Raw genomic sequence first — 19217 nt, 5'->3', positions numbered from 1 at the left:
TGTTCACATAATACCTATGAGTTATACATATGTATATATTTATAAAGCATGTAATATTTGTGTATGTACAGTGAGAAAAGCCTTTAATTACAATTACTACTTACTGGTCTTTTTCCACAGAGTGCTTGCTTTAATTGGTGAACAGGATGGACCTGCTTCACATGTGGGTCACCTTACTGTGAAGAAAGCTGTTCACTCTACAATGCTACCTTGTTAATTGTAGAGGTAGGTGAATCACCAGTGAGGTGAGAGACTGGAAGAAGAGTTAAGGGTTGTCACTGCTTCTCTAGAGAATTAAATTCATAACTCAGGAAGTCAACTGGCTGGCTCTGACAAATATAGAGTTACCCAAACTCCTGAAATACCCTCAAGGAAAATTATCATGACAAGGTTATGCAACTTAAGTTGATGCTCTGAGTGAACTTCACTGATTTACCCTGTAAAGTAAAGGGTGCATCAGGAACTGCTCTGCAGGCAGATTGAAAGGGGAACTAATTTCTAGCTAGGATACAATCACAAGCCACCGGTAGAGGTAAATTTTTCTGGTGGCACAGCTGTGTCCAGAAGATAACCTCTGTTCACAACCTAGACTAGGCTGAGGTAGAACTAGTTTGGGTTTATCTGTACAGTCACTGATAGTCTACATCAGTACCATTGTCTTCATTAACCAAATTCACAACTTTATTTTTTTTTTAATGGTAGTGCAACAACATTTATTTTCCTTAATTCCAGGTTCACTGGCTCTAATTATCTTACTTAGTTTTAATTGTTTTATTAATCCAGTGCCACATCAGTTGCATTTTGCCTAGAAGTGATGTCAGGCTTCTGTCTCTTCCTCAAAGCACCATATGATGTTATTCTTGTTGCATATGTCTCATTTTATGAGTGTTTATCTTGAAACTCTGGCCTCTGGTTTACAAATGTGTTGCACACTCACAGTTGACAACAGGAGCTGTGCTTTGAAAATGCAAAATGCTGCACAGTGCTCAAGAAATTGCTGAGAGCTGCAAGTAACCAAAACTTGATGATTTTCACCTTAAACTATGTGCTTCTGAGTTTCCCAATAAGACAAGAAGGTAATAAGCCTTCCCCTTACAAAGACACTGAGAAAATAAATGCATTAATATTTGTGAAATGCTTGGATACTTCATAGGGAAGAATTACAAAATAATCCCATGAGGACATTAATCATTAGTTCTTGAGAACAGGGTTTGAAGTGTATTAAATGAGTCATGGGGCTTCACACTGAACAAGGAGAAGAAAGAGTAATGAATTGCTCCTCTTTAAGACCCAGATCCTCAAAGATATTTTAAGATCCTAAATCCTGATGAGAGTCAGGGCTTCTGAAGTGAGCATTTTTTTTTCACTGAATAAAACAGGAGATCTGCAAGAAAAATTGTACATAATCATGTAATTATAGGTTGTATAGGTTACATCATAATGCACTGTTAATTAAAGGTTGCATCAGCATGCATGTCCACAAGATTTGGGGCACAAATTAACATTGCCCAAGCAATCTTAGTTACACATTCACCAGTGTCAGATCACTTGACTCTGCAATACCTATGACATTTTCCAATAGTAAGTGTACAAATGATTCTCTCTGGTTTTAGGATAAGTAAATGAAGCCACCCACACTCCCCACCATGCCCCCTAGCAGATGGGGGATGGGAACCCTTCCCCTGCTGCATCCCTCCCCATAAGGGATACAGATCACTGCCAATAGAGTAAATTACACAAGTTACAGGTTGTCATCTTCTGTTTGATTCAGCATCAGGGAGGGATAGAACATTTTGCCATTGAGTTTCATTAGTGTTTGCTGACATCAGAAGAATAGTGAAAGCCAGGTGTCTGGTTCAATAAGGACTGGAGGAGAGTATGTTGAAATAGGTACAGGCTTTCTGCCTGTTATTCAAATGGCTTAGCCCCTTTCACTACTTTCAGCTCATTCATCTTTCTTTCTGTTTATCTTGCCTCACATCTAGCTCTCACAGTACTTACATGGCTCTCCTGAGCTGAAAAATCCCCTACAGCAGCTGGATAACCTGCACACCCTGACCCGACTCCATAGCTGATCCTGCTTTGAGAGGAGGTGGGACTAGAGACCTCCTAATCTCTTCCAACTTGAATCATCATGTGATCCTATGAAGACATGGTGCTTGTCTTCATTATATAAATAGTCTGCATTCCAATAGGTGATTTGATTAAGCAGTCTTTGTACCAAGTATCTTTGGTTTATTGCACTATCATATTTTACCTCTTACAGTACAGGATTCCTTTAGACAAAAAAGGCAACAAAGCATACATCTCATAAAACAATAAAGTATAACTGGGGTGGTTGTTTTGTGGAATGAGGTTGTTGCAAATTCCACATAAACTAGGAATTTATGCCAGGAGCTCTTCAAAACACTGTGGCTGGCCTTCCAAGAACCTGGAAGAATGTTAACACTAAGGAAGCTTGATGATTCCCCCCTCTTCTCTGTAAATCTGACGACACTTCTCTGGATCCTGGCTTCAAATCTTCCAAGCTGTGGCGGGGTGCCAACAGGAGGCTCCTTGTTCTGCAATGGGAGGCTTGCCCTGCAACAGGGTGAAGGTCACCGGTTTGTACTGCTGTCATGTTGCCCCAGCTCTGAGGCAGCTCGCTCTGTGTTATGGCAGGGATCAAACTGCTCCTGTTAGATAAGACCAAAGCCATCTTCTCTGCTTCTCCTCCCTAAACTGTTGAGGATACAGGTTATGATGTTACGCAATTTCCCTAATATAACTCATCAAAAGTGGAAAAAATAAACCAAAAGACATTGATTCATTCTCCTCCTGAATGCAATTTGTCTTTTAAACTGTGTCTTTTTATCTTCTAGCAAAGAGGCACCCCAAAGATCCCACATCTTCACTCTGAGGTGAAAAAGGCAGTGTTGGAGAAACTATGAGTGGTCACAAAACATAGCATCTCATGTAGCCTTGCACAGGAGAGAGGCTTGCCTCTATCATCTAAGCTTCAGCATATACTCATGTGTAGGTTCCACCACACAGCTAGAATATTCCTTTCAAATCTTTCCACATTTCCTCTTTCAAACCCAAACCAATCTTCCCAAGAGTATGTAAAGACATTTCTGGTTTTTGAAATATATTTTTCCATGAAATTTTGTTTCACTGGTATTTTTTTTCATAAAAAAATATTTCTTAACTCCTAGAAATATATTTTTGTTCCTTTTTTGTACTGAGCTTTCTTGTACTCAGAAACAGTCTCTCAAGGATCACTGTTTGAAGGGAAGGAGAATTTCAACTGTGTCAAAATACATAACTCTCAAGAATACGCTGCCTTTGAAATTTTTCAGTCCAAAGCGTTTAGCCCAAACAAAATCTCAGGATGCAGGAGCAGCCCAGAAGAGATGTTTGGGACAAAAATGTTTTAACAGCTTTGAGTGAGTCTTGTCACCTCTAGTTATGAGCTTTTCCTAGTAACATCTGACTTTATTCTCTTTGCACAGACCCATTCATTCACAGTATGCTTACCAATGGGCTCTTCCCTTCCCTCCCATCTCTTACAATTTTTCAGTTCTTTACCTTCTTCAGTCAAATTTCTTCTTCTTCAAAACTTTCAACTTCAGACCTTTGTTTCCCAAGTCCTCTTCATACCTCTGTTTCTCCCTGCCAGCCATAAGCTATGCTGAGGCCTTTTTGTCTTTTCACAGAAAGACAGCGAGCAGTAGCTGGGAGTTTCTAGAAGACCTGTCCCAAGCAATCCCATCACAGAAGAAATCTAGGCAGGATAGGAAACCACTGATCAGGCTAAATTGTGAGCTCACAAAAAGGAGGCACAGAGAAAAAAAAAAGATCAGGTTTCCACAGTGTAAGTGCAGGATGGGGACATGGACAGATGGGGACAAACACCAAAAAAGCCGAGACAACAAATAAAACTTTACTAGCACGAGCGTTGCAAGTAATGAGAAATCATTTTGTAAGTACATCAGTGGTAAGAGGAAGTCAAAAGCAAGTGGATTACTCATCAGAGGAAGAAAGCTATTGACTGATGCTGAGAAGACTCAGAGTGCCTCAAGCCTTTTTTTGCACTAGTCTTGGCTAAAAGAGGTCACTCTAGGTCAGGTGATTGATATATAATACTTCTAAGGGAATAAGGTTTCAGCCCAGAGTGGGGCAGAGGCAGTGACATGAGTACTTAGATAACTTCGAGGTGTCCAAACCAACAGGCTGGCTGGATTTCACATTGAGGTGCAGATGGAAGAGTCTCCAATAGCATTGGAAACACTGGTGTATGTCTCTGGGAACTCGGGGAAAACGGCCACGGACTCTGCTGATAGAAGAAAGTGAAACTGGTGCTTATCTTTAAAAAGGCTCTCTAAAATAAATAAATAAATAGACCAGCCAGACTTTTTTGTTTGCTTGTTTCCCTAGAAAGCATTTAGTACAAACAGACACAAATTATTTGTAAACGGACAGAAGGAAACAATGAAATAAACAACTATTCACATGGACGCCTCAGCAAGAAATCTGCACAAGGTGGCCAAATTTCCTTCTGCAGAACAGGCCATGCTGTGGAAGAAAGGAGCAAGGGCCGCAGTCTTTGATGCCGTGGTTGGGCTCTGCACAAATTGCTCAGAAATGAGGGAGTTCAGTTGATATGAAAAATTTTGACAGTGGCTACAAAACGGTGGAAGAAGCAGCTGTCAGTGCTTTACCGTCAAACGAGTGGATTGTAGATGCAATTTGGGAAGGGTCTGACCTGGGACATTTCGTTACCAGCCTTCAGAGATGGGTTAATTGGCAAGCGAGCACAAGTACATTGGAGGATTAAATACAAATTCTAAATAATTCTAAGAAATTGCTTGGACAGCACAGAGTGTGTCTGGAAAGCAATGAGAGGGGTGGTGTTTGCTGGCAGGGTTAATCCCACACCCACATAGAGGAGTGGGCACTCCTCAGCATGTGCTGCAGGCAGCAACTGAGAGGAAACCAGAGAAGAGCTGGGGGCAATTGGTGGCTGATGAGAGTGTGGCACAGTAACAGCCGTTAGATGCAAGAGAGCACTGCCACACAGGAAGAGAAAGAAGAGACTTCCCTAGGCTGGGAGCACCAGGTTCACATTTCAGCAAGGAACTTTCAGCTCAGACAGGAGGATAAAGTGTCACCTGGGAAGGCTGCAGGACTGTTTGAGTACTGGGGATCCCGCAGAGCAGGACTGAAGGGACCCCTACAAAAGGAATCCAGAGCTACCAGGAGATGGGAAGCCTTTTTGGTGTCCCATGTAAGAAAAAGAGCTAAAGGGAGGAAGATCGAAGGAGATAATGGCATACAAGAAGACCAAACCAAGTAAATGAAAACCCACAAAAGATTTGCTCCTCCATTTGTGTTCACTGATGATGCCAGTCGTAATACACACGAGTATTTTCTGCTTGCTAGCCATGTTCATGTGCACAGATATATATTGATCTGTTGTCTTTCTTTCCCTTCTTCCAAAGGAAAAAATAACCACATGGTTCAGTAATGCATGGGCTATGCTCCATGATGAAAATAGTCTGAGGCACTTACATGCTGGAGTAAATTTAGCTTAACACAAAAATAACCTTCACAAATCCAAACGGTTTCCCTTACAATTGATGTCAGGTGTTAATACAATTTAATTTGTTTAAAGTGTTTACTAATGTGATAAGCTGGCTGAAGCAATGAAGGTACACCTCGTCCACTGCTCTAGAGGTCTCAGAATTGCCCTTTTCTTCGACTTTTTCTCCCATCCTCCAGATCTGTCCCTTCTTTAGCTTCCCCCAAAGGTGTTCATGCAGTCGTAGCCGCGCTGCCTTATTAAAAGCACTCGCGTAAATAATTGATACTGAGATAACCGCGCGCTGTTACAGAACCTCGCGGCCGCGGGGCGGCGCGGAGCCTCCGCGGTCCCCGCCCCGCGGTGCGGCAGCGCCCCGCCCCGTCCCCGTGCTGCAGGGGGCCGGGCCGTGCCGGGCCGGGGCGGCGCGGCGGGAGCAGGTGCGGCCGGCGGCGCGGCGGGGGCGGGGCAGCGCGGCGCGGGGGGCCGGGCCGGCAGGTGGGGGCTGCCGGGAGGCGGGCGGGCTTGCCCGCCTCTGGAGGGGCGGCCGGCGGTACGGCTGGGCTCGTTACAGCTCGGCTGGGGTCGGCGAGCGGATTGCAGCGGGAGGCGCACGGCGGCGGCCGTCCCTACAGCCCGGGCCGCGGAGGGGCCGACGTGGCCCCTTGCTGCAGTACCAGATGTGCGGGACGAGGGGCTGTGAAGGGACGGCGAGGGGCTGCTGCGGGCTGCCGCCGCCGCTGCTGCCACGGCCGTGGGGGCACCCTTAGCTGTGAGAGAAGCGGGCAAGCCGTGTCGGGAGCTGTTATTTTCTTCTCCTTCCTTTGCCTTCCCTCTCCTCCCTCCTCCTCCTCCTCCTCCTCCTCCTTACCAAAACCGGGAGAGGAGGCGTGTTCGTAGAGTCTTGCTGCACCGGTTTTGCTTGGTTTGTTGTTGCAGGGTTTGGTTTGCAGGGTGGCTTGGTGTTGGGGTTTTTTTTCTCCTCTCTCCCTTTCTTCCCTCCCTTCTTCTCATTTGGCCCATTGCATGCTCGGATCCGGCTGGATCCTTCTTTTTATTTTCGGCGGTGCCTATCGGAGGGGGGAAGGGAGGGCTGGGATGAGTGCAGCTTGACGCACAGACGAGGGGAGGGGGACACCGCCGGCAGCTGCAGCGGTTCGTGGCTGCAGGGTACGGGTGAGGAAGGGAACGAGCGAGGGGCTCGCTCGGTGCCTCCCCCTTTCTTCGCCCCTCTCTTTCCTTCCCTCCTTTCCTTCCCCCTCCCCCATCCGTCTCCTGCCGGGTCCGGCTAGGAGTGTGCGTGCAATATATTACGTTGCAAGGTGTGTGTGCGCGGAGGAGAGAGAGGGAAGGACTCGCGAGGGAGCCGGGGCTGCCCCCGCTCTCCCCCACCCCGCTCTATGTGAGCCCCCTCGGGCGGCTGGATGGCGATAGACCGGCGCCGGGAGGCGGGCGGCGGGGGCCGGCCACTGCCAGAGGAGAACGGCTCGGTGCCCGGAGGTGGGGGAGCCGCCGCCGCCGCCCCCCCGGGGCCGTCCCCCGCTAACGCCGGCGGTCCCGAGATCCAGGCGGTGCCGGTGCCGCCGCCCGCCGCCGCCTGCAGCCCGCTGCTCCTCGACTACGACGGCTCGGTGCTGCCCTTCCTCGGGGGGCTGGGCGGCAGGTACCAGCGGACCTTAGTGCTGCTCACTTGGGTCCCAGCCCTCTTCATCGGCTTCAGCAAGTTCTCAGACTCCTTCCTCCTGGACCAGCCCGACTTCTGGTGTCGGGAGGCAGACGGCCAAGGCAACTGGAGCGGGTCCTTGGCACCGGGCCACGCCAACCGCAGCGGCAACGGCAGCATCTTCCCCCTGCCTGGGCTGCCCACCCCCGCGGAGGGCAACGCCAGCGAGTGCGACTGCCACGAATGGCACTACCGCATCAGAGCCGGCCTCGTCCAAAACGTCGTGAGCAAGGTGAGAAGGGTGGCTTCTCTCAGTCCCATCTAGCCCTCATGGACACACTCTGCCCTACCCGGCCCTTCTCAGCACCTGCCTTTCCCAAGACAAGGGGAGCAGCTGGGCACGATGTGGATCTGTCCGTGTGTTCTGCTTCCGAGTCCCTTGGGTGCCCTGTAGGTTATCCTCCCAGCAGGGCTAAGCCCTGCATCCCTGTAATCCTTTCCTTCCCTGGGTGTCACGCTGCGTGTCTGTCCTCTGGGTTTGTGCCTGGGCACTGGTTGCAGCACTCGGCTGCAATTTGTGTCCCAAAATTGCATCTCCTGTGGCTGAGATCCCAGCAATGGCAGTGGTCCTGGGGTTTGAGTGACTGGGAAAGGTGCTGTGGGCAAATGTCACCAGGTAGTGAGAGAAAAGGGATGCGGAGAAGGCTCCAACTATGATCTTTCCTCTTTGTGCAAGTATACTAAAGCAAACTGGAAAACAGGTTGGTTTTGGGGGAAGCTGATGAGGTGGTCACTGTGGGGAGAAAAACGAGACAAAAGTTCTATCAAATTCTTCTTATTTTGCACTTATTCCCTTGATAACTGTTTCAGTGGAGCAAAACAAGAAGAAATGTCTCGCAGAAGTAGTTGTACTGCAGAGGCAGAAAGCTCACAGTACTGCTTTGTGTTTCCTAATGTAATGGCTAAGATGGAAAATTTCTAGTGAGGAGGACTGTGCCACTTTCTGCTCTTGCTTTGTGTTTGCTGAGTAGAGTGTACAAAAAAACCCACTTCTCCTCATCACCTGAAAGCTTTTTCTTGTTTATGGTACCTGCCCTGTGAAAGCCTTGTGGGCCATGTGTGGGCCTCCTTGGTATTAACAGGCAACTGAAGCTCTTGGGAATGTAAAATGAAACTGTTACACCAGAAAGTACTTCCCTTAATCTCAAGACCCGCCCCCAAAGACCAGGAAAAATTACTTCCTCCCTGGAAACGGTGGTTTTGGATTAACTGGGTTTATCTAGTTGGGAGAAAGAAACGCAGCGATAATCGGATGAATGGCATCATTGTGCTTTGGTCAGCCAGCACGTTTTTGTGTTGAATTGTTGGAAACCTTCTCAGTTTCTCCTTGCATCCCATGAAAGCATGTGCAACAGGGAAAAAATCAAGTAAAGCAAATCCCTCAAAATCCCAACCTCAGAATGGGTTTTAATGAGAAATACAGACACATGGTGGACTTGAATGGTTTGTGATGTCAAATTTCGTCGTGCGTTTGTACATTTCAGAGAGGCTAAGCTATTCATACGTTTTAGGATTTAACACTGATGCTTAAGCGTGAAAAAGATGATCTTGACATACTCTTTTTTTTTTTTTAGTGTAAGGTGTAAAAAAAAGTTTTTTGGAACTGTTTGGGTCTTTTGAAGGTCGTCATCAAGTTGGCCACAAAAGGTCGAGGGAGAGTTAGTTTGCTGTCTTGCATGCTTCTTTAGAAATAATAAAAAAAGTGTTCTTTGGAAGGACTTGCAGTAAAGGGCAGATCAATTTTAAGGAATAAATAAACATCTGTAATCCCTGCTGTCTTGTTTTCTATTAGAAAGAATAATAATCGTCTTTTGAGGCTACGAGTCTTTCCAGTGTGGAGTTCTTATTTTTATTGTACGCTCGCTTCCAAAAACTTGGCAGCTTTTTCGCTTTGATTTGTAATCCCATGTAATTATAATTAGGTTGTTTTTTCGGGGTCAGGATTCCTCCTTAGTTTGCACTTTGATTTTTGTTTTGGGGGTTTTCTGAGTGGGTGTGCTCTCCATTTTTATCCAAACGAAGAAAGAAAGAAAAAGCCTAGGCAGAACATCAGCATGGTGTAATTCAGACTTCCCTTCTTATAAACCCCCAGGAACTCTGATACTGTGGGAGCAATTCTCGTAACTGCTGACTCCTCTTTCATGCATCCCACTGTCTTTTGTGAGAAAGAGCTGCCCTGGATGAGTTCAGGAGACTGGATGTTCAGATCTCCCTTAACTCCCGTCAAAAATACATTTGTTTCTGTAATGTATTATGCAATGTTCTCATATTTCTAAATACAGTTTTATTAAATCTTAGTCTCTCATATGCTCATCTGTGTAGTAGCCAGGGGTTATATTGAAATATCATAAAGAGAGCCAAAAGTATATTAATAAAAGATGCAGTTTTGTTTGGCCAATAAATCCCCACGTTCTCCTTTTTTAGCAGTCTCAGCTGGTCACTGCTGGATGCTCCATCGTTGCTTTGTCTCCAGAAATGATCAAACAATTCTGGTTATTTAGCACGAAACATATTTCCTGCTCTGCATTTTGTTGATGTCCATGCACATGAGATGTCACTGGCCCTCACGCCACTGGAGCAATGAGCCATCCTTAAACTGTGTTAAGTTTCACTGTCTCCATATCCTCACTCCTAAGGGGTATCCTTCATCAAATGTTGTCTCTCTGTCCAAGCTTCTTCAGCCTTCCCTGGTGCCCATTTTCTCGCAGTCTGTCATTCTCAGGATTGATGGAGTGGAGATCTTTCTGTTTCCAGCCTTGCTCTTGTGCTTTGCTTAGCCCTGCTTCTCTTTAATCTTTGCTGGCTGGAGCCAGGGGTGGCCTTGCACCTTGCCACACTTGGTGCTGCCATCATCCTGATCTTGACTGAGTCACTGCTTTTTATAGTGCTGCCAGTCATGGGAACTGAAAATGGTAATAAAGGACGTACTGGTTATTATTTAACACTGTTGAAATACATATAGCAAAGAGGTCAGATGCATAATTTAACCACAGGGATTCCAGTGGCCGTATTAAATCACCCATCTGAGCTAATGTCCTGACTTGGTATATAAATCTTGGACTTTAGTTTCGTTTGTACATAAATATCCTCCTTTAGGACAATTCATTTGTAAGACTTTTTCACTGCTAAATGTGTCTTTGAGGATTTTCATCTCTTCTTTATCACAAGATCACCGCTATCACACTGCTATAAACAGAGTGCCTGTGTTGAGAAATGTATCTTGAACTAAACTTTAGGCAAAAAAGCTAGTTGAATGGTCCATGTATCTTGCCATACTGAGAAATATTTTCTTCTTTTTGCCGTGGGGAAGGCTGAGGTTTCACTTTACCCAATTGCAAAGTGATGCTTCAGGTAAATTGTTAGCATGAACACAATAAACAACATAATGATAACTGAAAGTACATAGGTGTGAAGCCTAGCAGGGAGCTGAAGTGTGTACTCATCAGGGACTTTTCTAACTCTCTCATTAACTTCTTTAGTGCCTGGATCTTCTGACCATCTACAAAGCCAGCTGTAATCTGCGGGCAAAGTTTTCACTTAAGCTTAGTTACAGGATTGATGGTGGTTGTTTTTCACCTCTGCTACTACATGACCTGTCTGCTGAATTCAATGGCGTCCCATGGTGGGGATTTTGTTGTTCTGAATGCCAGCTTGTATAATGGACACCAAAAGCTGATGCTGAGCAAGGGCTGAGGCTTGATTAAATTGAAATGGTTGATGGCACAGAAACCCTTTGTGTGTAGCCACAAAGTTCCAGATCATTCCACCTCTTGGGGATGGTGTAGAGGGAAGCGGTTAGTTGAAGGCTGTGTTTTAATCATCCAGAGCAATTATGTAATAATACTTCATGTCTAGTCACAAGGGAATTCCTGTTGTGGCTGCTTTCCTGCTCCAGATGCCTTGTTTTGCTGCAATGCTGTTCTCTTGGCTCTCAGCTTCCCACTTGATTTGGGTTGAGTCATCCTCTTTCCCAAGTAACATTCCATCATTTTACCTATTTGCCACTGGTTCAATCGTTGTTGTGCCAATTTGGCTGAACCTCTAGCAAATTGTCTCCTCCAAAAAAAGCAGAGCTTCATTCAGGAGAGCCAAGTGGTCCAGGGCCAGTGCTGCCATGCAGTGAGCACTGGACACTGTTGTATTGATGTGAACTTTGATTAATTTCAGCTATAACATGATGTTCTTTGCTCCTGCACGGCGAGATGTCTGTGTGCTACCAGCCTTTCTTCCCCTGGCCTTTGTGGCAGTTCTGGCACTTTTCTGGACATGCCTTAAGCTGATTCAGCTTGCTAACCTGGTAGAAAATTTTGTCTTTAAATACATTTTTAGTTTGTTTGGTTTTTTTCCCCTTCAGTTTTCTGCTGTGTTAATGAAGTGAAATGGCTCTGTGCAGTGACACATGGCTTCAACTGTGGTGCTGTCTCATGAGATTGTTGCAGGTATCTACAAGTAGTCAGAAATGGTACAACAAACAAATCTATATGTGATACTAACGATGATGATAAGTTTGGCACCACCTGTGGAGTCATATTTCTTGGGGTAGAGGATAGATGTGGATTCTCAGAGTACAGTTGTTAATTAATTTGAAGAGATCGCTCTGAGAAGGTCCTTCCCAAATTAAAAGCTGTGCCACCCTTACCTTCTCTCATTTGTACCTGGAATCTCGCTCGTTTCTGTATGTCCTCCAGTTGGCTGGTCTCTGCAAGGAGACTTTGGAAGTATTAATGCTTCTCTTTTTTTTTCTTTTTCCTCACAGCTGGCAGGATTTGTCTTGTCAGTGTTGGTTCCTGGCAGACTGGCTTCTACCTAATCCCAAATCAATTAAAACCTCAAGTTATTGTACCCAGTGTGGTAGTTGGGTCAGAAGCGGCATAATCAGAGCTGATATATTGTCCATGCCCTTGCTTCCCTTGTACAGAGTGAATGAAACGTAGGGACCTGCAAGGCAGATACTTGTAGTGGGCAGAAAAACTATTTCTAAACTTCTTTCAGACAAGGCTTTGGAAGGACTCTCTCTGCTCCTAACAAGTGCTGAAGGAGGTCAAGAAGTCGCTGTGGTCAGAGATATCCAGAAATATTGTCAGACCAGAGAAAAACTCTACTGCTATTTTTTTTTTAATGACTTCCTCAGGTATGAGAGAGATCCCAGTTTGGGTTTTTTTTCCCCCTTCCCTCTGCTTGTGAGCTGATAAAGGGTTAGTGATTACTCGTCCAAGCGCTCACAGGTTTGAGAACTCTGCTTGTTAAAGAGGAGACATGGAGAGCTGAGGGCCTGTCCTGCAGCAGCTAATCTGAGGCCTGCCTGTAGACATGGAATGTGGTGATGGAGTCTTCCAGTTACCAGGACACCAACAAACAACACCCTGAGACAGCAGGGCAAGTTTCTGGCTGAGTAGCATGAGGGAAGGGGATGGCCGTTTCAGAAACAGTGTTTGCAATTTGCTGGCAGTGAAGAATTGTCCTCTGCCTGCCTGCAAACAGCAAATCACCCCATGTTTCAGTTAAGCAAGTGTGATATCACCAGAAGATAAATATTTGTTTAGTGAGCATAGATATTGTTTTATTTGGGGGGAGGCATTATGTATGGGCCAAAAAAATCTGAAGCAATTGATCTAGGAAACAGAGTGGGTTAAGACCAAAACTGACGTCAGAATTTTGGTAGTCTTAGGTTTTTTTCGCTAGTTTGGAATGATCTTCACAAGAGGAAATGTATATAATGTTTATTATCCCCCTTAAGATAAAGCATATTGAAAACAAGATTTTGATTTCAGCCTGCCATAAATAGTTGGTAGCGTTGGTAGAACTAATAATGATCCTTTAGGAAGGCAATTCTGTATTGAATGATCTTAGAGTCATACTCAGCTTTACTTGCATTCTATTGAGCCTTCTGTATTCATCGTTTTCTGTGTTTATGTAAAAAAACTGGTTTGTTTTCTTTCAGTTTGGTTTGGTTTTTTTCTGGATGGATGTTATGTTTGAAATGTTTTGGGGGGTTTGTTTTTGTTTCCACTCCTTAATACATTCTGTATCTCAGTCATTTAGTTTAAATATAATGACCCTGCCCATGCTGTGACAGAAGTTGCAGGCTATGGTGTATATTTACCAGCTGTTCAGGTAGTCTAAACTCAAATTTCTAAAGTGCACCAGCAGTTTTACTTCTTCTTACTCTGGCTACAAGAGTGTGATTATAAAAGATGACCTCATGTTTTTCTTGAAGTGTTTGTCAAAGAGGAGGAACCAGCACTTAAGGCATCTAATTTGGAGCCAGTTCCGATAGTAATATCGAGGTGAGGACTTCAGGCCGGCCAAATAGGAAGGTATTCACTTTTTAATGACATAACATGTGGAATAGCATGAGACATGGTTTTCCTTAACTGAAAAACTTATAGCCATACTAGTGGAGCAAAGTCGCAAATGAAAGTTTTCTAAACGAATTCTAGAGAGCTGCTAAGTTTAGAAAATGCTGAAAGGGATCCAGTGCTTTTGTGTACCTTGTCTTTTGTTTTCTCTGGACAGCCTATTTGTTTCTGCCTGCTTTCCCTCCTGCACTACCTGGCATCTCTGCTTGGGACAGTTGTTCTCACTCACTTTCATACCCCTTCCTCCTCCTGTTCTCCTGCAACTCAGTCTGGCTCATGCTGCATTACCCATGAGTAGTTAGGCTGAGATCTTGCTCTAGAAGAAAGGACTGGAGTTTGCTGTAGACGGTGTGTAGAAGACTGGAGAACCCTGTCATAGGAAGATGCTGCAGCTTTGCACCAGTGCTGAGTGTTCAATTCTTGCACTGAATTCCCTCAGAACGGCTTCTCTTGGACTCTGATTGCCTCAACTCTGAAATGTGTGCTTGGCTCTCATAATGTAATTTGTTTTGAAGTTTTTTTTCCAGTTGGCTTCTGAGAGCAGGTGAACTTGTGTGCACACTGAATTTCTTTTTAAAGTCAAAGGAGAAGAGAGGAGAAAGGAAGTTCCAGCTCCTTCCAGAATGTGTCATCAGGGTTTGTTGCAGAGGCATCCAGGCAAAACTGGTGTTGGCATCTGATAACTGTGGTGCCATCCTGAAGCTGCACCCGCTCACACCCAGTGCAGGGCCAATGCCCAGTGTGTGTGTATTGAGTAGCTCCCACTAATCTGTGCCACAGTAATGGCATGAGTGGGACTCGTTCCTTTGGAGAAGTCTTTTTGTTTTTTTCTTCTTTCTTTAGTCATCTCCTCTCCACAAAAAAATCCAATGTCTAGTGCAAAGCTGTGTTAGGATTTTTATTTAGTCTTTCAATTTGTGAGATTCCCAAATGCCAGTTGTTCTACTGAAACAAAAGAACAAAAGCCTAAGTGACTATATCATAGAATCATAGAATGGTACTGCTACTCCATTCTGTGATGCCTTTCTAGATCCACAAGTAGCAAAGCTGGGAGAATTGGGAATGCTCCTTGTGAGGCACAGGGAAGCGGTGCATTTGCCGTGTCCAGCAGCATGTGATTTATAGTTATACTTGCCTGCTGTTTTCAGAGCAGGGTGGTCTGGTTCCCTGGAAAAGGTTTTTCAGCTCCAGATAGTTGTGGAGGAATTCAGTTTGGCTCAAGTACCATCTCCCTGTTACTCAGCTCTCTGCATTTGCCCAGTCTCCTCCTGACCTGCAGACCAAAGTCCATGAGTAGCATGTAGCAATGTCCACACCACATATAATAGAGACTGTAAATTAAGCTGGAAGACTTTTTTTCCCTGCTCTGTCTCCCAGGGCTGTGTAAAACATTGTCTGCTTGACAGATCAGTTTCATATTTTGATTTGTAAAACAAGTGGAATATTTTTTTTCTCCTTCATTTCCCTTAATATTTATTTCAGTTTAAACTAATAACAGACCTTCTCCCCCACTCCCACACCCTCCTTTCTTCTTGCCTGAGTTGTAACAGCTGTAGTCCTCATAAGATGAGAGGGCACGGTCATGGCAGCAATAATTGCATGTCAAAATGAAGGTGTGACTTTGAGCAAGTAGTTCTTGTGAGGAATGGCTTCCTCCTCTTGTCTTCTCCTTTCCCTTTCTCCATTTCAGACTTTTATGCCATGCTTGACTCTCTCAAGTTTTGTTTCCCCTCAGTTTTTAAAAAGGCCCAATAAGGTAGTATATTAGATTTTGCCTTGTCAGCCCTTTTGTGTGCCTTGAGTTTTATGCACATGTGGTTTTGGTGGCCTTAAAAACACCAGCCTTCAATGTGTTAACTTGTTTTCAGTTATCAGGTGATAGTGAATGTTAATATTTAACTAAAGTGTTGGGTGTTTTTTACATATAGCTTTTCTTGGCAGTGCTTAGACATGATCTAAATACAAATTTGAAAACTAATTTAACTTTTTATTTAGTTTGGTTACCAAGTCAGTCCCAGTAGCACGTACCTTGTTAAAAAAACAAGGTGTTTGTTAGCTGAAAACTGAGGGATGGCACTTGAAAACCATTTTTCTTTGTGCGTCTCATCAGTCCCATGACAAGTACTGTTGATTATGGTCTTTTCATGCAACCAGAGGGAGGCAAAAAACTACAGGTCTTATAGCAAAGAACAGGTTTAAAATGAAAGTCAGATTTGTGTCAGTGGCTCCTAATGGTGTTGAACGTGTAGAAAAGATACTTACTTGCAGCACAGGTGTGTAAAAGAGAGATGGAAATATCTCGATCCTGTTCTCTGGGAAAATTATTAATATAGTGTTCATGAAAGCTGGAAGCAAGATTTTCTATCTCCCAACTCTTTGATGTTAGATGATATTACGGAGTTTGAAAAAGCAGATTGCATCAGCTGAGAAACAAGTTAGTTGACTAATCTGGGGAGGGTGAAGGCTGGAGAAGATCAAAATGCTTCAGAATAAAGGGAACTCCTGCTATGTAAAATAAAAGCAGTATTGATGGAGAAGTGGGTGGTATATGGATGCTACTGAAATTGATTTAATCGTGTTGAGTATTGAGAAGACGGTCATATGATTAACAAATCGTATTTTAATTGTTAACATATTGGCGATGATTATTTACTTAGCAAACTTCCTTCTTCCTTCTCCCAACGGGGAAGAGAAACAGAACTGTGATGAGAGCAAGTTTGGGAACAGAAGAGCTAATTGGTCCTGATTCAAGTGTGAAGTTGTAGGGCAGATGAAATTTTTCCAGTTTTGCAGTGTTTCAGGTGGCGTCTCATTGTCTTGAGACTCTGATGATGTGCTTGGTGGATAGCTTGGAGGGTCTTCTTTGCTTATGGCATAGACTAAGAAATAATTTAGTGCAGAACATTCGGTTTAAAGCCTTTTCCAGGTTAGCTCATAGGCTCTGAAAGGAAGTTGACTTATGTTCATTTGTATATTTGAAGTTTTGGGCTGCTTCTGTGATTGCAGTGCTGCTTGAGCTTCTTGCCACACTGGGGAGACGACTCTTCCAGGTGAGCTGTGACTGGAAGGCATTAGCTATGACACAGGGCATGCAGATGTGTGCACTGCAGCTCAGCTGGCAGCCTGACACTGCTTTGGTGGGTGCAGGCAGGAGATGCTGCAGTAATGCATCTGCTGTCAGCATTGCCTTTCTAATACTGGGGGAGAAATGGAGCCATCCACACACTGTGAGTGAGCAGGACAGCATCTATCACCTTGTGGGCTGTTCTGTGGACAGCCTCATTGCCCAGAAGTAATTCATACAAGAGACAGTATGTCTCTGCTTCTCTGATTGCGAGCATCTTGACACGACCTGTGCCTCAGATGTCCCATCCTCATGAGTGTTGGAATTGGCTTACCAAGAGGAAGTGCCATCTTGGTTATCAATGTTCATGCTGCGATGTGTGTTAGCACAGCACTGAGCCTATGTGCTTCATTTTTAAGGCTGAAGTAGTAGACTTAAAAAAATATACACTTCAAAAATTAATGTAGAAATTTCACAGCTAAGCCATGCGTATCGGGAAATGCGGTTCTGAAGGATGTGTTACAGCAACTTTAACTGTTAAACTTCTGAAACCGTTAGGGAAGTGAAATCTGTGATTGTGCAGTCCTGAGGGGATGGAAACTGTTTTCATAGGTACGTGAAACTCCTTTCATATAACACTGTGGAATCTAATTATATCTTTCTTGGAAGACTGCTAAACATGTGTCCTCTGGCTCACGTGCCCTTTCCCCTTTCTCTCTCCCCGCTCCCCTCGTTCCCCATGCCCCCAAAACCTTTGACTTTGTGGTAGCAATCAAACATAGTTTCTTTGCTTTATTTTTCACATGGTATGTTGCCCGATTGGTCGTGTCCATAGTTAAAGCAACCTGAGAATTTCTATGTAGATGGCCTTGTGTTCACTGCTCATGAGTGATTTTCCTGGGCTACAGCTTTCTCTGCCAAGTGTCTGCCGTGATCAGAAATTGTTTACTGGTTTCAGGGAACGAAAAGTGCAGAAAATGTTCCCACTTTAAGAAAAATGAGTTGGATGAGAAGCTGAACAAAACAAACCCTTGCATCTATTGAGATAAAGCTCCAGAGTACAGTAATAAGGACACCAGATTTGTCAGGAACAAGAAGGCATCAGGTGTTGAGCAAAAGGTGATACTCTGATACCAACACTATCTCTTTTGCTACTTGAGTAAAAGTTCTTGCAAACTTGGATGGTTATAAACCTCTCAAAATACCAGTATGTACTTGTTTAGTAGAAATTTGTTTTAGAAGGTTTTATCTTTAAGAGCTCGTAAGCAGTGGTTGAAGATTTTTCAGCCAAAGCATCCACTTACTTACCTTTCCTCAGCTTTATCATGTACTCAGCACTTGGAGATTTAGCATTGTACAGAGAGGAAGTATCTTAAAAGTCAGATGTTGTCTGCATCGTGGGCTGAGGCATTCCAGTGGAGGTGGTGTAGGCTTCTTTGAGTGGCTACTCAAAGAAAACAAAAACCAGAACCTCTCAGTAGCTGGTTTGTTGTTTTTCTTGTGTGGTAGTTTGTATTTTGGTTTTCTGTTTTGGGGTTTTTTTTGGCAGGAGGTTGTTGGTTTGAGGTGTTTTTTTGCAATGACTCTTCTGTTTTGCAGGTAAGTCTGATTGTGTCCAGTAAAAATGTAAGGAACAATGTAGTTTGGAGATGTTTGATTCTCAATGTGACTGGTCAAAGAAACAGGAAATAATTAATTTTTAAACCTTCTTCTTAAGTCTTACAGAATTGTTTAATTTTTTTACTCTTCTTAATGTCCCCATTTTGAAATGTGACTTTCCTGATACTTCCATCTAACTTGTTTTACTGATGGTCAAACTTGGCCAGGTGTTCTCAAGAACAAATACAGATCAGGGAGTGTTTTGCCCAGTTGTGATCTCAAAGGAGAGGCATCCTTCACTCTGAACCCTGAAGGTTAAATAGTTTAAATGCTCTATTGTTGCCATAGCTGAAGAGGAATATATAGACACACCTGAAGACACAGACCACCACAACTTGAATTGTTGCAGTTGGGCTGATGCATCCCTCTGGGAGGCTTCTGCTGTGACCTCTCCAGTGTAGTTTAACTGCACAGGTATCTACTATAGAGTTGCACTTTACACCATTTTCTGGAACTTGTACACAAGTGTCGTCTTTGACTGGGAGCTGAGAAGAGGAGGGAACAAGCATTGCCCTGTAGCAGCCTGGAGGGGTATTTTTCTACAGCTTCTCCTCTTGCTCTAACTATGAGTTTACTCAGATAGTTTACTACTGGAAAAAGGTATTAGTAGTAGGTGGTAGATATGTTAGGGTAGAAGTACTGACTTTTTTAGCTTTTCTATTTGTGGGTTTGGAGTGGGTTTTTGTTTTGTTTGTATTTTTGGTTGTTTGGTGTTTTTGTAGTGCTTGATCTCCTGGCTTGCAGCTTTTCCTCCAGGAATAAGTACCTAGAGACTGTTTTGCTTTTTGTTACCTATGTGGTATGAAATGCATGATGCTTTTACAAATTATTGTGTTCTTTTGAAAAACAACT

The 19217-nt window shown here is 44.1% G+C and overlaps 1 protein-coding gene across 2 annotated transcripts in view; it reads left to right on the top strand.

Moving 5' to 3' along the window:
* Positions 1-6064: 6064 nt before the first annotated feature.
* Positions 6065-19217, top strand: part of SLC22A23 (solute carrier family 22 member 23) — a 114109-nt gene continuing 100956 nt past the window's right edge. For both annotated transcript variants that reach the window (XM_061995210.1, XM_061995209.1), the window contains exon 1: positions 6065-7515. In XM_061995210.1, the coding sequence (XP_061851194.1) occupies positions 6985-7515 (531 nt within the window). In that variant the 5' untranslated portion in view covers positions 6065-6984. The remainder of the gene's footprint in view (positions 7516-19217) is intronic.

Source organism: Colius striatus, chromosome 4, assembly GCF_028858725.1.
Source record: "Colius striatus isolate bColStr4 chromosome 4, bColStr4.1.hap1, whole genome shotgun sequence".
Taxonomy (NCBI): Eukaryota; Metazoa; Chordata; class Aves; order Coliiformes; family Coliidae; genus Colius; species Colius striatus.
The sequence above is the reverse complement of the archived record's forward strand: the minus strand, read 5'-3'. Positions and strand labels throughout refer to the sequence as shown.